The sequence below is a fragment of the Anomaloglossus baeobatrachus genome, chromosome 1, assembly GCF_048569485.1.
Source record: "Anomaloglossus baeobatrachus isolate aAnoBae1 chromosome 1, aAnoBae1.hap1, whole genome shotgun sequence".
In the NCBI taxonomy this organism is placed as follows: Eukaryota; Metazoa; Chordata; class Amphibia; order Anura; family Aromobatidae; genus Anomaloglossus; species Anomaloglossus baeobatrachus.
In genome coordinates, this window is record NC_134353.1 from 503,307,678 (window position 1) to 503,329,497 (window position 21,820).

General features: G+C 45.6%; 1 protein-coding gene across 2 annotated transcripts in view; it reads left to right on the forward strand.

Annotated features, from left to right (window-relative positions):
• The window catches only part of FRMPD1 (FERM and PDZ domain containing 1), a 294,156-nt gene that overhangs the window by 180,574 nt on the left and 91,762 nt on the right, over window positions 1-21,820 (forward strand). For both annotated transcript variants that reach the window (XM_075315875.1, XM_075315884.1), the window contains exons 4-5: window positions 6,660-6,762; window positions 15,852-15,897. In XM_075315875.1, coding sequence (XP_075171990.1) covers window positions 6,660-6,762; window positions 15,852-15,897 — 149 coding nt within the window. The remainder of the gene's footprint in view (window positions 1-6,659; window positions 6,763-15,851; window positions 15,898-21,820) is intronic.

Consider the following 21,820-nt stretch of genomic DNA (forward strand, 5'->3'; position numbering starts at 1 on the left):
GCTACTTTTTATACAATAAAAAAAAAGATTAAAAAGATTTGTTTTTTAAAAGAGCAGCAAGTGTCTGTGGCACCCCAGTGGTTCTGGAAGCCACAGTGGCTTTGTTCTCATCACTGGGAGCAATGCCATGCTTGGAAGCAGTGGGGGAACTCTCTGCCATTACACTAACATGCAACAATACTTCCTCCTCCGGACCAGTAGGGGGTGCTCATAACCTGTGTTGAAGGGAGCCACTCTAGACATACTGAATTGGAGGAGGGATTAGGGAGTAACAGGAAGCTAGACCTCAGAACAGTAGTACGAAGCAAAGAGAACGGTCGTTGTCTGAGAACTGCTGCCCAGCTCTCCAGGACTAAGCGCATAGAGCGGGATACAGGCATCTCAGACTACTGGGCGCTAACGGCCCAGTAGTAACACCGGAGGGCAGAGCATTCTACCTCTTCTGGCCCATTTAAAATCCGGAGGCGAAGTGGCAAGAAAGAGCCCGGGGTTGCTTCTACAAAGTGGGCCCCAGTACCAGCTCGCGCTACCCGTCAGACGGAAGATACAAACACACATAGAAAGAGGGATGCTGTGCAGCTTCAGGCCACAGCGACCTACACCTGCACACAGAAGGAGGATTACAACTACCAGGCAGAGAGAAATCTCCCTGCTGCTTCCAGGCTGACCGGGCCACTAACTCCTGGACTACACCGAGTACCAGTAAAAGGTAAAAGGAGACTCCAATCTGTGTCGTCCAGTTCTTGTCGTCACCCTCAGTCCTGCACCCCCAACGTATTACTCCATTCTACCATCATCATATCCCTGGGGCTTAGCTTCACCTGCGGGAAGCAAGACCACCCTAGCTGCAGTGACATCTGCCCCAGAGGACAGCGACAGCAGTGGTGGCTATTACTTGGCCGCATACCGCAGGTGGCGTCAGGATAAGAGACTTTCCTCACAGTCAACCCATCCTCCACCACCTCCATCCTTCCTACCACCCTCCACCTTCCCATCCCTGTACGCCTCGGGGTAGTGAAACCGGGCCAGGCCACTCCGTGACGACGCAGAGGATCTGCATCCCCGGCCCGGCGACAAGTCGGGTTAACCCCCCTTGACCCCAGGGTTCTACATGTCCATGCAAACATAACATTTCAAAACATCAACAGCGTAGACATAAATTCTTGAAAAGTAATGCCTGCATTACACAAGACGTACCCGCCCCCATCGTTTCTGCGTCACGGGCAAATCGCTGCCCGTGTCGCACAAAGTCGTGAAACCCCCGTCACGCGTACTTACCTGCCGAGTGACCTTGCTGTGGGCGGTGAACATCCTCTTCCTGAAGGGGGAGGGAAGTTCGACGTCACAGCGACGTCACACAGTGGCCGGCCAATAGAAGCGGAGATGAGCGGGACATAAACATCCTTCTGCATAGTCACCGGAAGCCGTGGAATGCAGGTAAGCTGTGTTCATCGTTCCTGGGGTGTCACACGGAGCAATGTGTGCTACCCCGGGTACGATGATCAACCGGCACCATTTTAATTAAACAATTTTTTAAAACTGAGCGACGAGTACACGACTCACGATTTGTGAGCGATACTGCATCGCTCGGAGGTGTCACACGAGATGACGTCGTGAACGATGCCAGATGTGCGTCACGAAAACCGTGACCCTGACGATGCATCACATGATAGCTCGTCTCGTGTAAAGCACCCTTTAGAGTACCACAACGGGTAAAGAACAACAGTTATTATGTAAAACCAAATCCTCTACACATTTTTGAGGAAGAAATCATTTACCAATGCCTTCAATACTTTTATAAACAGGAAAGATATAGAAAAGGGAAAGAAAAGAAAGAAGAGAAAAGAAGGAAATGGGATGGAGAGAGGGCAGGAGAAGACAAACCAAAAAAAAACCCACCCCTACTCATACTGCCTCACCTTCCCTCCTGATCTCAGAACACCCCTCAAGAGAATACAATCAAGGGGAAAGACCCAGGAGGAGAGGGCTGATGTGCAGGAAGGAACTGAGCCCTCAGGAATTGAGGAACAAGGATGAAAATGCCAGAGAGTCTAAAAACCGGATCCAGGGGCTCCATATTTGTAAGAATTTGTCTGTAGTGGCATTAAATTTCGCGGTCAGATCTACCATCTTATAAAGGCTGCTCATCTCCCCGTACCACTCCTTCAGGGTTGGGGACTGTGAGGACCTCCAATGCCTGGGTATAACCGTGCAGGCCGCTGCCAGACAAATGTGCCGCCCCGTGCTCGGCAGCCGAGCCGCTCAGGTACGGACCTACAGTGGGTGGTTCGAGGGTCTCCGGACCCGGGGGTCCTGCGGTCACTCCGATCAAAAAGGAGTTGGTGGTGTGGCTACGTAGGTGTATGGCCGGAGCTCTGTTTAAGTTTGTGACGCCACCCACGGGATGTGGTGAAGCTGGACACCACCACTGCAGTTATGGGGCACCCGGGGGAGATGTTGCGCAGCAAGTTGTTAACCACTCCGTGGGTAGGGATGGTGACCCCGGGACCCCTTGGGGAAGTTGGGCGGTGCAGGGAGATGGGAGGCTGGAGGGCACTGATGTACTCACTATTAGTAAACACACAAGTCTCTGGTAAACCAAGGTGATGGTGGTCGGTGGTCCCCCACCCGGTTGGTGGTCTCTGCCTTTCTCCTGCACCTGTTTTGTGATGGTGGACTACCTGCGCTTGCAACTTCAGGAGTCCGCTCCCCGGCTTGTGGTTGCATAAGGAGCCCTTTGCCCGCAGACGCTGGCCCGTGGGATCTCTCTTCCGTGGCGGTGGCTTTCTATCCCCGTCGTTGGGCTGTTGCCTTCAGTCGGGACTTTGGATGGAACAGGACCTATAGTCCTGGCCGAAATTAGTTCATTGGCTAGCCCCCAGTAGCTTCTGGACCTAGCTTCAGGGTCTGAGTACCCCCTTTGTGCTCTGGTTTCCGGGTCGGTTCCCCGGGTTGGTACCTGCGGGCCACTACCCTGTCCCGGTCCACTATGGTTCCACCGAGCCATCTTCCCGGCTCCTGCAGACAGAGGCCTCCGTCTGCCTCCTAGCCAAAGGTGCCCGGGCTCCAACCCTGGCACCTGTCAGTCTGCTACAGGCCTGTCACACAGACCTGTCCTCCTCCACTGAACTCTCAAACTGATCTATTATCTTTTCCCGCCTCAGGCCATCCGAACTCCTCGGTGGGCGTGTCCAACTGCCTGGCTCCACCCCCTGGTGTGTCCATCAAGCACTGAGGGGGGGACTAGGGTTTGAATGTTTGGCTGCTGTCACCTTGTTAGGGGACTGGTGTAGTGCGGGGCCCTATCTGTGACTACCTGGCCCGGCCAGGGCATCACACTCCCCCTTGGTTAACCACAGACTGTCCGCAGGCTGTCCGACCACCACAATTTATTTTTCTTTAACTGGAAAAAGATAAAAATACCATATTTACAAGTATAATAACATTTGTACAATTTTTAAGCATGTTTGGTTTTCTTCCCTTACGGGAGGCATGTTACTTAAACGTTGCATAACATTTTTATTAACCGGGAACGGGACGGGACCGGGTCCTTTTCATTTTGCCCACCCAAGCAAACCTAGCCCTGATGCTGCCTCTAAGAACCAGATCAGCACCCCTTTTCCCCAGTCCATGAAACGGGTTCGGGTCCGGGTGTTGCCCACACGGGTCGGGTAATAAGTTCCTTACCCGGCAGTCTCTCAGAGGCCCCACGTCCAGGGGACCCCTGACCCGGAGGGTAGTCACCAGTCTGCATGGTGACGGGACCTCGGCCTACAATATCCCGCAGGCCCTTCCTCCAACCAGCCTCTCCGGAGACTGCAGGATAATGAAAAGGGTGGTCAGGGACTATTTACAAGGCCCAATAGTTTTTGGGTGGCCTGCTAGTTCTCGGCCTTGTCTTTGTATTAAATGGGGGTAATAAAACTGGAACAGGGAAGTCAACAAAGTCCCAACGGGGACGGGCAGGATGGTAGCCGGGAAGCGCTACCTCTTAACACTCTGAATCATCTTCAAACAGCAATCTCATGACCCAGCTGCCGTTGCTGCCGTTCCCAGCACGAAGCGTCGGCTGCCTGCTCCTGGTCAGCCTGTGCGGGGGAAGAGCACAGCCGGAGTTCCTCCGTGCCGGCTGCAACCGGCACCTTCGGTAATGAGGGACCCCGCTGTGACGTGGCCTGCTCTGCCGCTTGGCAGCTACATCCCTGCTGTGCCTCAGCCGAGGCTGAGTGTCTGGGAGCGCTCAACGTGACTTGCGGTGCTGGCTTGTGGTCGAGTGATGCCTCCGTTGCGGCCGGGCGGACTGCTGGAGACATCGTCATCACCGCTGCGGCCGGGCGGACTGCCGGAGCCGACGTCATCACTGGTGCGGCCAGGCTCGGGGCCGGATGGGATGTCGTCAGCGGTACCGGAGTGACGGTGATGGTAAGGCCTGAGAGCCAAGTAGCTGGGTCCTCCCCCGTAGATGGTACGGGTTCCGCTGCCACGGACTGGGGCAGCGTGTAATACTATTGTATGAACTGAGGATTTCGATTGCGTTAGGGCAATGACAACCAGAGACGGGTTCTTGGTGCAAAGACGTTTTATAATATGTAACGACAATATGTACACAGAATATACACAGTAGAACATAAACACAGTAAATACCTGCCGGGTTTGGAGCAAAGGGGAATTCCCGGGACCGCGCACCGGACTCCCCCAGGGAGACCACCAGGAGCGAACCCCTATACAGGGGCTGTCTGGCAATCACCCCAGAAGGCCTAAATGCGCAGCAGCCAGGACACGAAAGGGCAACAGGTATAGTCCAAAAAATGTTCGTACGTGATGTGAGTCCTAGGGTGGATATGAAATGGAAGGGACCGGGCAGAAGTGCCAACCAGAGACGGCAGACAGAGTCCGAGCACAGCTTGATGAGACAGGTGAAGTCCAGAGCTGGTGTCGGGTGTTTTCAACAGGATCCAACAGCAATCAGGAGATGAGAGCAGCAGGGCAGGAGTACACAGGAAGCAGTATACTCAGGCAACTAGACTAAGCTTAGGGGCGGGCTTTTAAACAAATGAACAGGAAGTAGGGCAACAGAACAGAAAACTCCATGTTAACAAAGGGCAAGATCCTTCAGAAGAAAACTGGAAATCCGGGAACTCTGACCCAGTGGGTCGGTCGGGGTGTTGGCTGCGGACACGGGCGACGAGGGAGACGACGTGGCGGACGAGAGCAGGCCGTGTCTCTCAGCTGCAACGGCTGGTTCCTGGGAAACACAGGGGTGTGGGTCACTGCTTACCCGCTCCTCCGAGATCACCTTCACTTCACGCGCCCAGACAGCTGCAGCCAGGCCCTTCATCGCCGACGTCCACTTCGCCAGCATGAAGTGGGCTTGGGCCTGGGTACTCCGACACATCCTGCTGCGTTGGTATCCAGTAACGGGTCGCCGCAGAGTCCTGGCGTCCCTGCACTTCACAGCGTTAGTCACATGCCGCTGATCTTCACCCGCTTTTCTCCCTTGGTCTTTTCATGGCACCCCCTTCGCTGGCCGGTAAGTTTCGTTTTGCGACTTCCGGCTTCTTCTTATGGCTGTGTTCCCAGGGGGCAGGGCTTCAGTTTTCGCGCTCTAAATTAGCCCCTTCTTGGCCAGCCAACGTGACGTTTCGAGCTTCAGATTTGGAGTAATTCACTTTGAAATTGTCACTTTGAAATTGAAATGGTCAAAAGTCTCGAATTCACTAACCAGGGAGGGGAAAGAGACTAAAGGCTGTGAGATGAACACCAGTAGGTCATCAGCATACAGGGCTATTTTACTTTGACCGTGTTGGAACATTATGGATATTAAGGTTACTCTGTAAAGCTATGGCAAGATGCTCCATTATGAGGACGTATACAAGGGGGGACAAGGGGCAACCCTGATTTGTTCCATTATTAATATCTATCTGCAAGGACAACACACCTTTGATTTTGACTCTGGCTGAGGGCCCCCTATATAATGAGGAATTTTTCCTATGAATTTAGAACCCAACCCAATCTGGCGAAGCGACGCCAACATAAAGCCCCATCTGACCCTGTCGAAGGCCTTCTCAGCGTCAACTGAGAGCACACACAAAAAGATTGCTTTGGCCTTCAAACTTGGGCATTTTATCTGACTGCAGACTTGTGAATCCTCACATCGCACAGTGTGCATGCTGTCAGGACTCTCTGGTGTTGTGCCAGGAGCAGGCGTGCGTGTGACCACAACTATACGATTTGCATACACAGTCATATACTAATTTTCCGTGGATGGTTTCGCTCAATACAAGTGAATTAAGTAAGACCAGACTTGTCTAGTCGAAATGCAAATCACATACTTGCGGTCACATTGATCACCTGCTCCTGATGCCTACATCGGAGTATCCTGATAGAGCACACACTACGCGCTGTGAAGTTTCACACATCTACATTCACATAGAGTGACTGCAGCTTGTGGCCCAAAACTGAACAACCCTTTTAATGACCCATGCTTTGGAAAAAATTCAAAGGGGCCGTATATATAAGAAAATAATAAAGTTCACTTTTCCATATAAGAGAATGCTGATATGTGGTAGTAGGTGCTTATGTTACATAAGCTGATGCTTTTGTATGCTAGATTATTAAATATTGTCAATTATATCTTTTTTATATATTAATTCTTTCAGGCGGTCCAGCTGAAGGCAAACTATTACCAGGTGATCAAATCTTTGCAATTAACAATGAAAATGTGGAAAACATTCATGTTGAGAAGGCAGCAGACTTGGTCAGGTAATGCATCGTACATGCCGTCACTAAAGATAAGTGTAGAAGAGCAGGCTTTTAGCAGAGTACATTATCTTTGTTGGATTATGCATGACACAAGAGCAAAAAGACAATAACGCTGCTAAATCTTGCTGATTCCTCCTGATGAGCTGTTTGGGAAAGCGGAAATTATTCTGCGGTATGAGATTGGCATCTTGCTTTTAGAAAGCACGAATAACGGTAACAATTGTCTTTCTTCTGTAGTGTGTGTAGCATACAATTCCCTAGGATTCCATTTTTGTAACTTATATGATTAAGTAAAATGTCATAAAGGTGCCATTTGACAAACTACATTGTTCATGGATTGTAATTGCAATGGTTACCTGCATTCTTGTATAAACCTACAGGTAACACATTGCGATAAATTGATGAGATAAAGCCATGTTGCAAGAAATCAGTTGTAGACTACATTTTGTTTCCCACCTCCATTAGGTGTATGCCGCCAAAATAATGTCAGACAAAGTACACTAACTCCGTCTGCATCATTGTAGACAGTGGCCCCTTAGTGCATACACTCGAATCCCATTTTGTGTGGATTTGGACGTAAGAGCTAAAGCAGCCACTAAACGCAGTGTGGCAAAAGCTATCTGAACGAAGTAATAGATGCCATTTTTTACCGTAAGACAAATCATCTAAGGCTACGTTCACACAGGGTGTTTTTTAGTGCACTTTTTCCTGCCGAAAACCTGAACTTGTGGCAGAAGTCTCCTAGTGGTTTTCTGCGTTTTTGGCCATGCTTTTATGGCGTTTTTACAGCTTTTTTTTGCACTTCTGTGATGTCTGGACCAAGTCCAGGCCTGTGGGGATTCTAAAGTACCTTAGAACTCAGGTAGTTAAAAAAAAAAAAAGGAAAAATAAAGGAAAAAAAAAGTAAAGCAAGGGCGCTATACATTACCAGTCTCCGGCGTCGCTGTACCTACTCGGTAGATGATCGAGTGTACGGATTCCTTCCGGATATGACGTCATTTCAATACGCCCCTATCACATGATAGCGGCATGTTCTAAATGCAACCTGACGTTTCCAACCAGAATAAACATTATTTTTCTGTCCACGTGGTCCTGGAGTTGTGTACAATAGAAACGGGGATCTGGAGGTAAGACCCCCAGGTGGGGGGAAGTGCAAATGGGAAGCCCCCTCCTGTATGATTATAGTAGAAGGCAGAAAATGTCACCAAACTCACTAACCAAGCCAGTCACGCCCATTAACCCAGCTGGTCATGCCCACTAACCTGGAAGGAGCCCATACATTCTAGGCTCAAGAGTACGTGCTACCAAGGCCTCTTCTACTTCTGAGACCGCTCATTAGCCTCATGCATATCCATTGCTTTCCCCGCCCACCGGGACAATCCCAGCACTTTACCCGGGTCTTCCTGATTGCCCTGGTGTGATGGCAATCAGGGTAATATCAGGGGTTAATTGCAACAGCTGCGACTAAGCCCCAGATTAGTAATGGCAGGCATCTATGCGACACCCCAGTTACTATGGCAACATTCACACGACCGTTCGAAGGGAAGTTACATACAGTCCAGGGTATCTGGCGAGATGCTGGTCCCCATATAAGATCTTTGGGGAACAGAATCTGGCACAAAGGGGTAGGAGCAAGTACTATATACTCACCGATCACCGGCGCAGCTGTCACACTGCTCCCACTCTTTGTTCTTCCTGAGCCGTCCACTCATTAGGCTCATTTCATATTCACTGCTTCCCAGCTCACCACCATCTGTGATTGGTTGCATTCAGACGTGCCTCCACGCTGAGTGACAGCTGTCTGACTGCAACCAATGACATTCACCGGTGGGCAGGTCTATAGCGTACAGTACAATAAATAATATTTTTAAAAAACAGAGTGTGGTCCCCCCCCCAATTTTGATACCAGCTAAGATAAAGCCTCATAGCTACTGACTAGTATTCTCAGGATGGGGAAACCCACATTATTGGGAGACCTCTAGTCTAAAAATATCTGCCAGCAGCCGGCTGGAATTGCTGCATTAGATTCGACAGTCCCGGGACTTTACCCAGCTCTTCCCGTTGCCCTAGTGTGGTCGTAAACGGGGTAATATATGGGGTTGATACCAGCTATGTAATGTCACCTGGCATCAATCCCTGGGGTTAGTGATGTCACGGCATCTATCAGATACCCAACATCACTAGCCCAGTCAGTAATAAAAAAAAATGACAAACAAATTTTTACTTGAAAAACACTCCCTAACACATTCCCTCTTTCACCAATTTATTGGAAAGAAAAAACAAATACGGGTCCGGTGTAATCCAATAAGGGGGTCCCACGACGATCCATACTCACTGTCCCAGTCAGTGAAGAACAGAATGTTCCCCATTGGCTGGGAGAGCAGTGCAGTCACCTTAGCTAACATCATTAGGTCAGCCCAGGTCACTGCAGGGCATGACGAGCGCTGACTTCATGAGGTTAGCTAGGTACATTACCTGTGGTGATGAACGCCACTGCACTCCTGATGTCAGCGCTTGTCACTGATTTCCATTGTTCACAAGCGAAGTATCGCGACTGGCCTGTGATGTCACCACTAGTCACAGTGTCAGACCGCTAGCGAGACTTGATGTGAGAAAGCGGCGAGCTTGGAAGTCAGTGACAAGTGCTGACATCAGGAGTGCAGGACTTCATCACCGCAGGTAATAAACTTTGCTAACCTATTAAGCTGCTGAAACTGCTGTGCAAACAGCTGCGGGGCTGACGCGGTAGGGGCACCTGACGGAAGTCATACAGAAGTGCTTCTGTGTGGCTTCCGGGGATTTTACAGACCCATTGACTTGTATTGTGTCATGCTCCTCAATTACAGAACAGAGTAGGACATGTTCCATAATAACGGAATGGACATACGGCATCCAATGTGGGGGGGGGTTTAGGAACTGATGCACACGGAAGTGCTTCCATGTGCCATCTGATCCTACACAAAACACATTGAAAAGATGGTCATGTCAGTAGGTCTGCAAAAAAACAGGAACTGAACAGGACAGACTGAATAGTGGTCTGAATGAGCCCTACAGTAATCTGTAATAATTGAAAAGAAATAATCACAAACACTGAAAAACTCCTTTATTTGAAATAAAATACAAAAACACCCTCTTTCACTACTTTATCAACCCCATAAACACCCCTGTAGGTCCAATGTAATCAACATTGACATGACTGCCCACTGTGAGCTCAAGGGAGAGAATGAATGAGCCGCGCAATCAGCGGTGACGTCACTCAGGTGATTTGCGGTCAAGCTGGGTCTGTGATTGGTTGCAGTCAGACGCTCTCACACAGGCTAGGGGCACGTCTGACTGCAGCCAATCACAGATGCCGTTGGGCGGGGAAAGCAGTGAATATGCAATGAAGATAATGAGCGGCCTGGGAAGTGAAGGAGGGGTTGCGGTAGCCGCATCAGTGATTTGGTAAGTATAGCGCACCTGCTCCAATCCACCTATCCTTTCTACCTCTATTTTAAAATTATGGCTTTTGGTCTTCATAGACCGGTGTTCGGCCAGATACCCTGAATCAATTTATTAACCATGTTAGACCCGCCAATCCAGGGTATCTGCGAGTCCACCCATCACTAGGGTGAAAATCGTGGCAAAACCGCTAAAAAGAATGAACATGTTCATTCTTTTCAAACGCAGCATAAACCAGGGCGATTCACAAAAGTTTCAGGAAAACACCAAAGGTGTATATGTGCATGAGATTTCTATAATCTCATAGGCTTTGCTGGGACTTTAAAAAGGAGCATTTTATTAGCGTGGATTTGCATAAAACTAAAGCAATAAGGCTACTTTCACACCTCCGGTTTCTGCAATGCGGCACAATACGGCACTCTGCAGAAAAACCCCAACCGTTTTTTTTGCCGCCGGTTGCGGGTTTTTTTGCATAGACTTACATTAGTGCCGTATTGTGCCGCAGGGGCTTGCGTTCGGTCCGTTTTTTGCCGCATGCGGCAGATTTAGCCGATGCCGCGGCCAGATAGAACGTTCCCTGCAACGTTTTTTGCTCCAGCAAAAATAGCCGCATCGCGCCGCATCCGGCAGCTGCGGCGCATTTTCAATGCATGCCTATGGACGGTGGATGCGGCGCGATGCGGAAAAAAACGCATCCGGCCGCCGCATGCGTTTTTTTCCACTGCGCATGCTCAGTAGCGTGCCGCAACCGGAAAAACCGGACCGGCCGCATGTAAAAACTTATGCAAAGGATGCGGTGTTTTCGCCGCATCCGTTGCATAGGTTTCACAGCCGGATTGAGCAGCACGGCTCAAACCGGATGTGTGAAAGTAGCCTAACACTGCTAAAAAAACACTGCAAAAATGCCTTGTGTGAACATACCCTTATAAAGTAATTTGCAAAGTTTCATAGCCTTCTATGCCGGACAAAAATTAGTTATGTAACTATACACAGTTTGTAAAATAAGTAATGGAATGGTAGAGATGGAAGAGACCTCAAGGGCCATTGGGTCCAAGCACCTGTGAGTTAAAAAACCACTAGGGCTTCAAACGAGAATCAGAATATAGAGGAGCTGTGTGTTCTTTTGCGACTTATACCTGGTGTTCAGCGTATTAAAAATGTTGGGGGGATAAAGTGGGAATAAAAGAGGGTGGGTTAAGACAAGGGTGGGTAAATTGGTAAGGTGAATTTATTCTTGTTCAAATGTTAGACATATTGTAATAATTCTGAAAAATGCAATAAAAAAAAAAATTTATGTTTAAAAAAACCACTACAGAGGTGGAAAAAAAACAACAAGAAATGCTGTAGTGATGCCTTAAATTTGGTTACTCTTTAAATAATTGTCTTATCTTGTAATTTATCGCTTTGGTTTTCACTTCCTCCCCTTCCAAGAGCCATAACTTTTTTTATTTTTTCCACTGACATAGTTGTATGGGCTTGGGTTTTCTTGCAGAATGAGTAGTATGTGAAGATCCACTTACTTCCTAAACTCTATTAGTGAATAGAGCCCAGATGGCTCATTCAATGTATATGCTGGGAGATTTTCTCAGCATATAATGCAGAGCTCTGATGTAGTGAACACTTGGGTGCTAAACACTGGCTCTCCTTCTGCTCCTTCATTCCTCTTTTATTACTGAAGTTATTCAGAAGAATAAAAGTAGAAGAATCTGAAGCAAAAATGTTTTAGTACTACTCAAAGACATCAAAATATACTTTCTTGCCCATTAAATCTTGTAAATATAGGAAAAAGAATGAGTCACATTATAGCATATGGTATCATATGTGTGGCAGATTCTGAAAGATTTTATATTGTTGTAAACATATCAAAAATCAATTTTTGAGATATAAAACATAAATCTTTGACAATTCCTGAGGAGTAATGCCATGAACATCCCTATTAGTCTGCCTTGAAAAAAGTGATGGTGGTATAGCAATAGGTAGTGAAGTCATAAAATGGGATAATAGAGAGTACCTGTAGCCACCAGTAGGGAGAGCTTTCTGTATACATAACACTACATTTCTCATTGAAAACAATGAAAGCAAAATAAATACCTATAGTATGCAGCAAGCTACCCCAGGTGAGACCACCATCAGTCTTTGCAGGACATGTGTCTTGTATGTGTAACGGGTGTCTTTGGTGAACCCAGGGAAGCCCACACTGGCCCTAAGGCTGGGGCCCCTGCACTCACCCTAACAGCCAGAGGTACCCTTAATGGTAGGGAGGTCTCTAATATAGGCCCTATCTCCTGTCCTTATCCCTGATGTTAGGGCTCCCTTCCACAATCCACCACCTGGGAGGGGGGGGGGGGGAAGCAAGAACAGGAGTCTACACCAAAGTAACGATTACAGACAAACAGAAAAACAACAACAAAAACTACTCGCACATGCGGCAACCACACACAAAGGAGCCCCTACTAAAAGTGCACCAGAGGAAACAACATAAAAAGGGGAAGAAGACAAACTACTGTGAAACTATCATACAATCAACAGACACACCTGGAAATGCTGCAGCAAACACCTATGCTACAGCACACGAGAGAGAGTTCCACAGCTCCTTTCACCTCCTGGCCAAGCTTCCAAATGATAGGAAATAACTAACACCATCTAGTGGAAATTGAGGGTATATATAGGACCTGAGTGTGGTCCAAACCGGAAACACCTAACCAGGAGTCAGGAGCTGCTGGAAGGAAACCTGGCATTAACCCTCTCCTCCCCAAAGGAACGGAAATTTATTTAATCAGCAGAGTCCCACAAGACAAAGTGAGACTTTGATCCAGAACATGTCACAAAACTCTGCAACAGAGGAAAGTCCATGACAGTATGGCAGAGGATGGTTTCTTCATAGATAATCTATATAAAGTGAAAGCTGCACACCAAATTCAGAGAAATATGAACAAGCATAACTGCTTTAGCATATATAAGGAATGAAAAATACAACTAGCCATATGAAAAATTGAAATTTTTTTTAAATGTGACATTGCATAACTGCTGAGGATTATTTGCAAAAAAGAGATATTTAGCTAATTTATTCATCAATTCATTACTACCCCATAACCAACTTCACGGTAATCTCTTATTTATGGGGTCCCTAACCAAATGTTACCTCTATATGCGGTTAAAACCTGCATGTGTGCATGGGTACCTAACCAAATGTTACCTCTATGTGCGGTTGAAACCTGCTGTGTATGGGAGGCAAGGGACCTGGCTATATAGGAAGTTGAATAGTCATGGCTAAAGGGCAGGACTGGGTTCTCAGACAGAAAAAAAACCCCCAAAAAACAATCTTTTTGATTGTTCTTCATAGATAACACTAAGGAACAAGAAAATTGGTGTCTGAGATATTGAAGCTGATTTTAGGTCACTTTTTGTTGCTGATCTTCCCCTATTTTTCTTCCAACATTTCTATTTAATGAGATGTGATATGCCCTATGTGTATGCATATGACTAATCAAACACTAAGAGTGATGTCTACTAAAGATGATTATTTTTGCCTTCTTGGTTATTAAAACAAATTCATACATGTAAATTTATTTTATTTATGAAGAATTTACATCACAGAATAAGAATTAAACGTGCATAAAAGATTGTCATTGATATAGTAGTGTTCATTTACTGACATAACTTACAAATGTAGCGCTTTAAAGATTTCTGACGTGAGCTCCAATCACTTTGAATAGACTAGCAGTAATCTGCCATCATATGGATATCCTAGTGTCCTCAGTATCTTTCTTCTATATTTCTTAAATCTTGGTGGAATCGTTCACCCTGCACTTCACTTAGGTCACCTAGGTTATCTGGGAAACGATCCAAGCGACTGTGGCGATAATGCACCTTGATAATCATTGTACAGCCAAGGGGATAGAAAGAACATAGTATTCTTTCTGCTACTGTGTTTTCCCGACAATGAGACCTACCCTAAAAATAAGCACTAGCATGATTTTTATGGCTTTTTGAAGTATGCTTAATAGATAAACCCTACTCCAAAAATAAGGCCTAGTTGTGGTTAATAATACTAATAGTGTCCTGAAATAGGGCTTGGGCAGCCCTTTCAGGATATGTAGCTTTAATTGCTGTACATTGCCCTGCTGTGTTGCAGTAAGCCCTGGAAAATTCATAGTCACGCGTTGGATAGATAAATCTATGTTAATGCAAAATGAATATTCACCCCATTCAGGTCAGGAGAGCAGAGGGTAAGTCCGAGGATTGTGATGCAATTCTCGAGCGAGTAATAAGGCAGTCTGTCCGCACCTAATTACTGACACCAGCACAAAGGCCTGGAGGAGAGAAGGGGTGAATATTCATTTTGCATTAACAGGCGAGTAATATGGCAGTCTGACTGCACCCAATCCCTGACACTGACATAGAGGGGTGGGACAGGCGAAGCGGTGTATATTCATTTTCTATAAACCTGCTGGCATGCGACTATAAATTTTCTGTTGCTCACAGTAACACACTGGGCAACGTACAACAATAAAAAAATAGAAGACATCCCCTAAAAATTTGCTCTAGCCCATCTTTTAGAGCCAAAAATAATATAAGGCCCTACCTTATTTTCAGGGTAATTATCTGGTTTATAGTTCCCAAGACAATTCTATACAACCATAATGAAAAAAGACCATGCAGCTGCCTCAGCATCGTTCAATGAATCTTTAAAATGTGGATCTTTCATGAGTCCACTGATTTGAGGACCATCAAAAATACCTGCCTTTAGTTTCTCCATGGTCAGTGCTGGAAATTTTCTGCACATGTAGATGAAGCATCTTCCCTCTTTGTTAAGAGCCATTCCAAACTGCTTTATTAAACCTAATTTGATGTGCAGTGGTGGAAAATGATCTTATTTCTGTCAACCAATGGTTCTGCAATTCCATTCTTTTCTCCTACTACCATGTGTTTTCTCAGAGGCCACTGTTTTATCACCCAATGCTCATTTTTTACCATCCCAGACATCTGTAGATCTACACAGATTGGCCACCGTTGATTGATATTGATATCTTCTGGAGGACTGGAACAATTGTGTTTTGTTCTTCAGTCATCTTAATTGAATGACCTATTGGGTTTGATCCATATTTCTCTCTATTGTGTAAAAGCACACATTTTAGGCTCCACTGAGAACTGTCTATGAACAGCCGGTATTCGCTTGGTTGATAATGTGACATACCCATTTTAATAAGTATTAATTAATAAGTATGCAAGTATTTTTCACATATCTTACAGACCATCTTTGATTATATAATTAATACCCCTGTCAAGGAAAAAATCCCAAATTCATATGTGGACAAATGTGCATTTTATCAAAAAGTAGAGCTGCTACAAAAAAATGAATGACATATTCTGATTCAGAGGACTGAATATACCTAAAATCAAGCCTAATACCTGAGGCACCTCCAATTTTGTTTTTATTTGTTCCCCAGTGTAATCAACAAAGCAAAATACATTGGGTATTCTTTTATCAAGGATTCTAACTAATGTGTCACCAAACAATTGTATCAGCAATTTGAAAATGGTTGAGGTGAGGGACATACACATTTTCAGAAAATAATTCCTAAAACTACTAAGTTTAATCTTCCTCTCTGTGTTTACTTATCTGAATACTTCTCTTTGTACCGCAGGGATTCCGGGGACACTGTTACTGTGACAGTACTTCGTGGCACTTCGGTAAATACAGATCTGTATCACGATTTATGTGTATTGATAGATCTATCCATTGGTTTGCTGCTAAATAAAATGGAGAGAGAATGTTAGCAAAGGTTTACAAATCAAAACTATTGTACTGTGATGGAAGAATAGCAGAAAACTACCATTAAACGAATAGTATAGTGCATTGTAAAGGGTGTTTTACACGCTGCGACATCGCTAGAGATAGCTAGTGATGTCGTGCGCGATAGCACCCTCCCCCATCGTTGGTTATCTCTGCCGTAGCGAACATTATCGCTACGGCAGCGTCACACGCACATACCTTGTCAGCGACGTCGCTGTGACCGCCGAACAATCCCTCCCTCAAGGGGGAGGTGCGTTCGGCGTCATAGCGACTTCACTGCGGCGTCACTAAGCGGACGGCCAATAGAAGCAGAGTGGCGAAGATGAGCGGGACGTAACATCCCGCCCACCTCCTTCCTTCCTTCTTTTCCGGTGGACGCTGGTAAGGAGATGTTCTTCGCTCCTGCGGTGTCACACATAGCGATGTGTGGTGCCGCAGGAACGACGAACAACATCGCTACTCACCAGACAACGATATTTGTTTTTTGGAAGACCTCTCCAACACCAACGATTTTTACCACTTTTGCGATCGTAGAAGGTCGCTTGTACGTGTCACATGCTGCGATGTCGCTATCGACGCCGGACATGCGTCACAAACACCGTGACTCCGACGATAAATCATTAGCTATATCGTAGCATGTAGAACCCCCTTAAGTCTGCACGTGTTTATTAAATAATATATGGAGCTTTAAGGCCACTTTACACGCAGAGATACATCTTTGGCAGATCTGTGGTTGCAGTGAAATCATGGACATATTGCTCCATTTGTACACAGCCACAAGCCTGGCACTGATTGTCCACAATTTCACTGCAACCACAGATCTGCCACAGATTTATCTCTGTGTGTAAAGTGGCCTTTACTCTGCAGTTTCAGTATTGTTTTCACAGGGTTTCTTTGTGGTTGCTTTTTTTCTTCATTTATGTTAGTGGCATAAAACTGAACATAAACAGCATAATAAATACATCTGAAAGTACAGTCTATTGTTTTTTAAAACCACGATCACAGTGGAAAAATGTTTGGTTGATAAATGGGTGATAAGAACTGCTTAAAACCATGACGGAACAATGTGTAAAATTTACAGCTTTGTGAACACACAACAAAGATTGTCACACTGATGCAGTGTTCAATTCCTTTAAGTTAATTTCTTTTAGGCTATGTTACTACGATCAGTGTTAGCAGCATTTTGAATGCAGCATAATGTCGCTGTGTCCAAAACGCTGAGCTGTACAGTACAAACACAGTGAAGGAAATTTATGGAACTCTCCTGCCCACTGTGCTTCTTTTAGATTCAGCATAAACCAACATGTGGCGCGGCTTCCTGAATTGCAGCATGTCGATTTATGCTTGCGGAGATGCCAAAAACCGCATGAAACCCATGAGCACATACAAACTCCTTGCAGATGTTATCCTTGGTGGGATTTGCACCCAGGACCCCAGCACTGCAAAGAGACAGTGCTCAGTGTTAACCACTGATAATAAAAAAGTAATAAAATAGTTCAGCTGTACATCCTAAAGGGGATCTTGCAAATGAATCGCATATGCATACAGATTGATTGATTGAAAGCTCCAAGCAGTGGAACCAAGGCCAATTCTTCTCCTAAGTCCAGCACCTGTGCAGTAAGTTGAAAGGTGTAGTGGGCTACAAGTGCACCATACTGGAGTGCAAATGCAAGTGACAATTTCATAAAGATGGTCAAGCAGTGCATAGTTGTACCATGTCTCAGTCTATGGACCTGCTCAGTTCTACTTTTAAAAGGAAGCCTGTCAGGTCCCTTATGCCCTACAACCCAGCAGCATTCATACCTGTATTCCCAAATTTCCTGCCTAACAAGCCCTGTATAATGCTATTCACTAATATGAATGTTTAAAGGGAACCTGTCACATACAATACACCGTGTGCAGAATTATTAGGCAAATTGTATTTTAGAAGATTTTTTTTATTATTGATCAACAACTATGTTCTCAATCAACCCAAAAGACTCATATACATCAAAGCTTAATATTTTTGGAAGTTGGAGTGTTTTTTTTTTAGATTTGGCTATCTTAGGAGGATATCTGTTTGTGCAGGTAACTATTACTGTACAGAATTATTAGGCAACTTAATAAAAACCAAATATATTTCCATCTCACTTGTTTATTTTCACCAGGTAAACCAATATAACTGCACAAAATTTAGAAATAAACATTTCTGACATGCAAAAACAAAACCCCAAGAAATTAGTGACCAATATAGCCACCTTTCTTTATGATGATACTCAATAGCCTACCATCCACAGATTCTGTCAGTTGCTTGATCTGCTTACGATCAACATTTTGTGCAGCAGCCACCACAGCCTCCCAGACACTGTTCCGAGAGGTGTACTGTGTTCCCTCCCTGTAGATCTCACATTTTATGAGGGACCACAGGTTCTCAATGGGGTTCAGATCAGGTGAACAAGGGCGGCATGTCATTATTTTTTCATCTTTTAGACCTTTACTGGCCAGCCACGCTGTGGAGTAGTTGGATGCATGTGATGGAGCATTGTCTTGCATGAAAATCATGTTTTTGTTGAACAATACCGACTTTTTCCTGTACCACTGCTTGAAGAAGTTGTCTTCCAGAAACTGGCAGTACAGTGCCTACAAGTAGTATTCAACCCCCTGCAGATTTAGCAGGTTTACACATTCGGAATTAACTTGGCATTGTGACATTTGGACTGTAGATCAGCCTGGAAGTGTGAAATGCACTGCAGCAAAAAAAGAATGTTATTTATTTTTTTATTTTTTTTTTAAATTGTGAAAAGTTTATTCAGAGGGTCATTTATTATTCAACCCCTCAAACCACAAGAATTCTGTTTGGTTCCCCTAAAGTATTAAGAAGTATTTCAGGCACAAAGAACAATGAGCTTCACATGTTTGGATTAATTATCTCTTTTTCTAGCCTTTTCTGACTAATTAAGACCCTCCCCAAACTTGTGAACAGCACTCATACTTGGTCAACATGGCAAAGACAAAGGTGCATTCCAAGGCCATCAGAGACAAGATCGTGGAGGGTCACAAGGCTGGGAAGGGGTACAAAACCCTTTCCAAGGAGTTGGGCCTACCTGTCTCCACTGTTGGGAGCATCATCCGGAAGTGGAAGGCTTATGGAACTACTGTTAGCCTTCCACGGCCTGGACAGCCTTTGAAAGTTTCCACCCGTGCCGAGGCCAGGCTTGTCCGAAGAGTCAAGGCTAACCCAAGGACAACAAGGAAGGAGCTCCGGGAAGATCTCATGGCAGTGGGGACATTGGTTTCAGTCAATACCATAAGTAACGTACTCCACCGCAATGGTCTCCATTCCAGACGAGCCCGTAAGGTACCTTTACTTTCAAAGCGTCATGTCAAGGCTCGTCTACAGTTTGCTAATGATCACTTGGAGGACTCTGAGACAGACTGGTTCAAGGTTCTCTGGTCTGATGAGACCAAGATCGAGATCTTTGGTGCCAACCACACACGTGACGTTTGGAGACTGGATGGCACTGAATACGACCCCAAGAATACCATCCCTACAGTCAAGCATGGTGGTGGCAACATCATGCTGTGGGGCTGTTTCTCAGCCAAGGGGCCTGGCCATCTGGTCCGCATCCATGGGAAGATGGATAGCACGGCCTACCTGGAGATATTGGCCAAGAACCTCCGCTCCTCCATCAAGGATCTTAAGATGGGTCGTCATTTCATCTTCCAACAAGACAACGACCCAAAGCACACAGCCAAGAAAACCAAGGCCTGGTTTAAGAGGGAAAAAATCAAGGTGTTGCAGTGGCCTAGTCAGTCTCCTGACCTTAACCCAATTGAAAACTTGTGGAAGGAGCTCAAGATTAAAGTCCACATGAGACACCCAAAGAACCTAGATAACTTGGAGAAGATCTGCATGGAGGAGTGGGCCAAGATAACTCCAGAGACCTGTGCCGGCCTGATCAGGTCTTATAAAAGACGATTATTAGCTGTAATTGCAAACAAGGGTTATTCCACAAAATATTAAACCTAGGGGTTGAATAATAATTGACCCACACTTTTATGTTGAAAATTTATGAAAATTTAACTGAGCAACATAACTTGTTGGTTTGTAAGATTTATGCATCTGTTAATAAATCCTGCTCTTGTTTGAAGTTTGCAGGCTCTAACTTATTTGCATCTTATCAAACCTGCTAAATCTGCAGGGGGTTGAATACTACTTGTAGGCACTGTATGTCTGGGAGTTGAGCTTCAATCCATCCTCAACCCGAAAAGGTCCTACAGGTTCATCTTTGATGATACCAGCCCATACCAGTACCCCACCTCCACCTTGCTGGCGTCTGAGTCGGAGTGGAGCTCTCTGCCCTTTACTGATCCAGCCTCTGGCCCATCCATCTGGCCCATCAAGAGTCACTCTCATTTCATCAGTCCATAAAACTTTGAAAAATCAGTCTTAAGATATTTCTTGGCCCAGTCTTTACGTTTTATCTTATGTTTCTTGTTCAAAGGTGCTCGTTTTTCAGCGTTCCTTACCTTGGCCATGTCCCTGAGTATGGCACACCTTGTGCTTTTTGATACTCCAGTAACGTTGCAGCTCTGAAATATGGCCAAACTGGTGGCAAATGGCATCTTGGCAGCTTCACGCTTGATTTTCCTCAATTCATGGGCAGTTATTTTGCGTCTTTTTTGCCCAAAACGCTTCTTGCGACCCTGTTGGCTATTTGCCATGAAATGCTTGATTGTTCAGTGATCACACTTCAAAAGTTTGGCAATTTCAAGATTGCTGCATCCCTCTGTAAGACATCTCACAATTTTGGACTTTTCAGAGCCCGTCAAATCTCTCTTGTTACCCATTTTGCCAAAGGAAAGGAAGTTGCCTAATAAGCACACCTTATATAGGGTGTTGATGTCATTACACTCCACCCCTCCTCATTACAGAGATGCACATCACCTAATTTTTTTAATTGGTAGTTGGCTCACAAGCCTATACAGCTTGGAGTAGGACAATATGTATAAAAAGTATCGTGATCAAAATACTCATTTGCCTAATAATTCTGCACACAGTGTATGAGTTCTTACCTATCAGCAGACGCATGTGTGCCCTAATTACACCCCCCTACCCATCCCTGTGTTGTAAAATTGTGTAATATGAAAGTAATAAAATATGTTTTATTACTCACATGTTTCCTATGTAAATGGTAGAGCTCATCGCCCCATGGGTGTCGCATCGCCCTGTGGGCGTTTGCATACTTTCCATGGTATCACGCCCCTGTGGCCATGATACCATGGATTCACATGAGCGACGTCCCCCGTCGCTCCTTCAGATCCCACGCATATTTGCACTTACCATTCCCAAAGCCTTTTCCGGGTGTTCACTCGCCGGCTTAAGACGCGTTCTGCGCATGATCAGACTCTTCTGATCATGTGCAGAGCACGTCTGAAACTGACAACGAGCACCCGGAAAAGGTTGTGGGAATGGTAAGTGCGCATACGCGTGATTCTGAAGGAGCAGAACGAGGACGTTGCTCATGTGAATCCATGGTATCACGCCCACAGGGGCGTGATACCATGGAAAGTATGCAAAGCCCACAGGGTGATGCGACGCCCATTGGGTGACAAGCTCTGCTATTTACATAGGAAATATGTGTGTAATAAAACGTTTTTTTATCACTTTCATATTACACAATTTTACCACAATTTTACAACACAGGGATGGGTAGGGAGGTGTAATTAGGGCACACATGCTGATAGGTCAGAATGTATATTGTATGTGACAGGCTCCCTTTAAAAAAAGACTTATAAACCTCGCTTTCCTTATGCTAATTAGGGCTCTGACTAGTCATA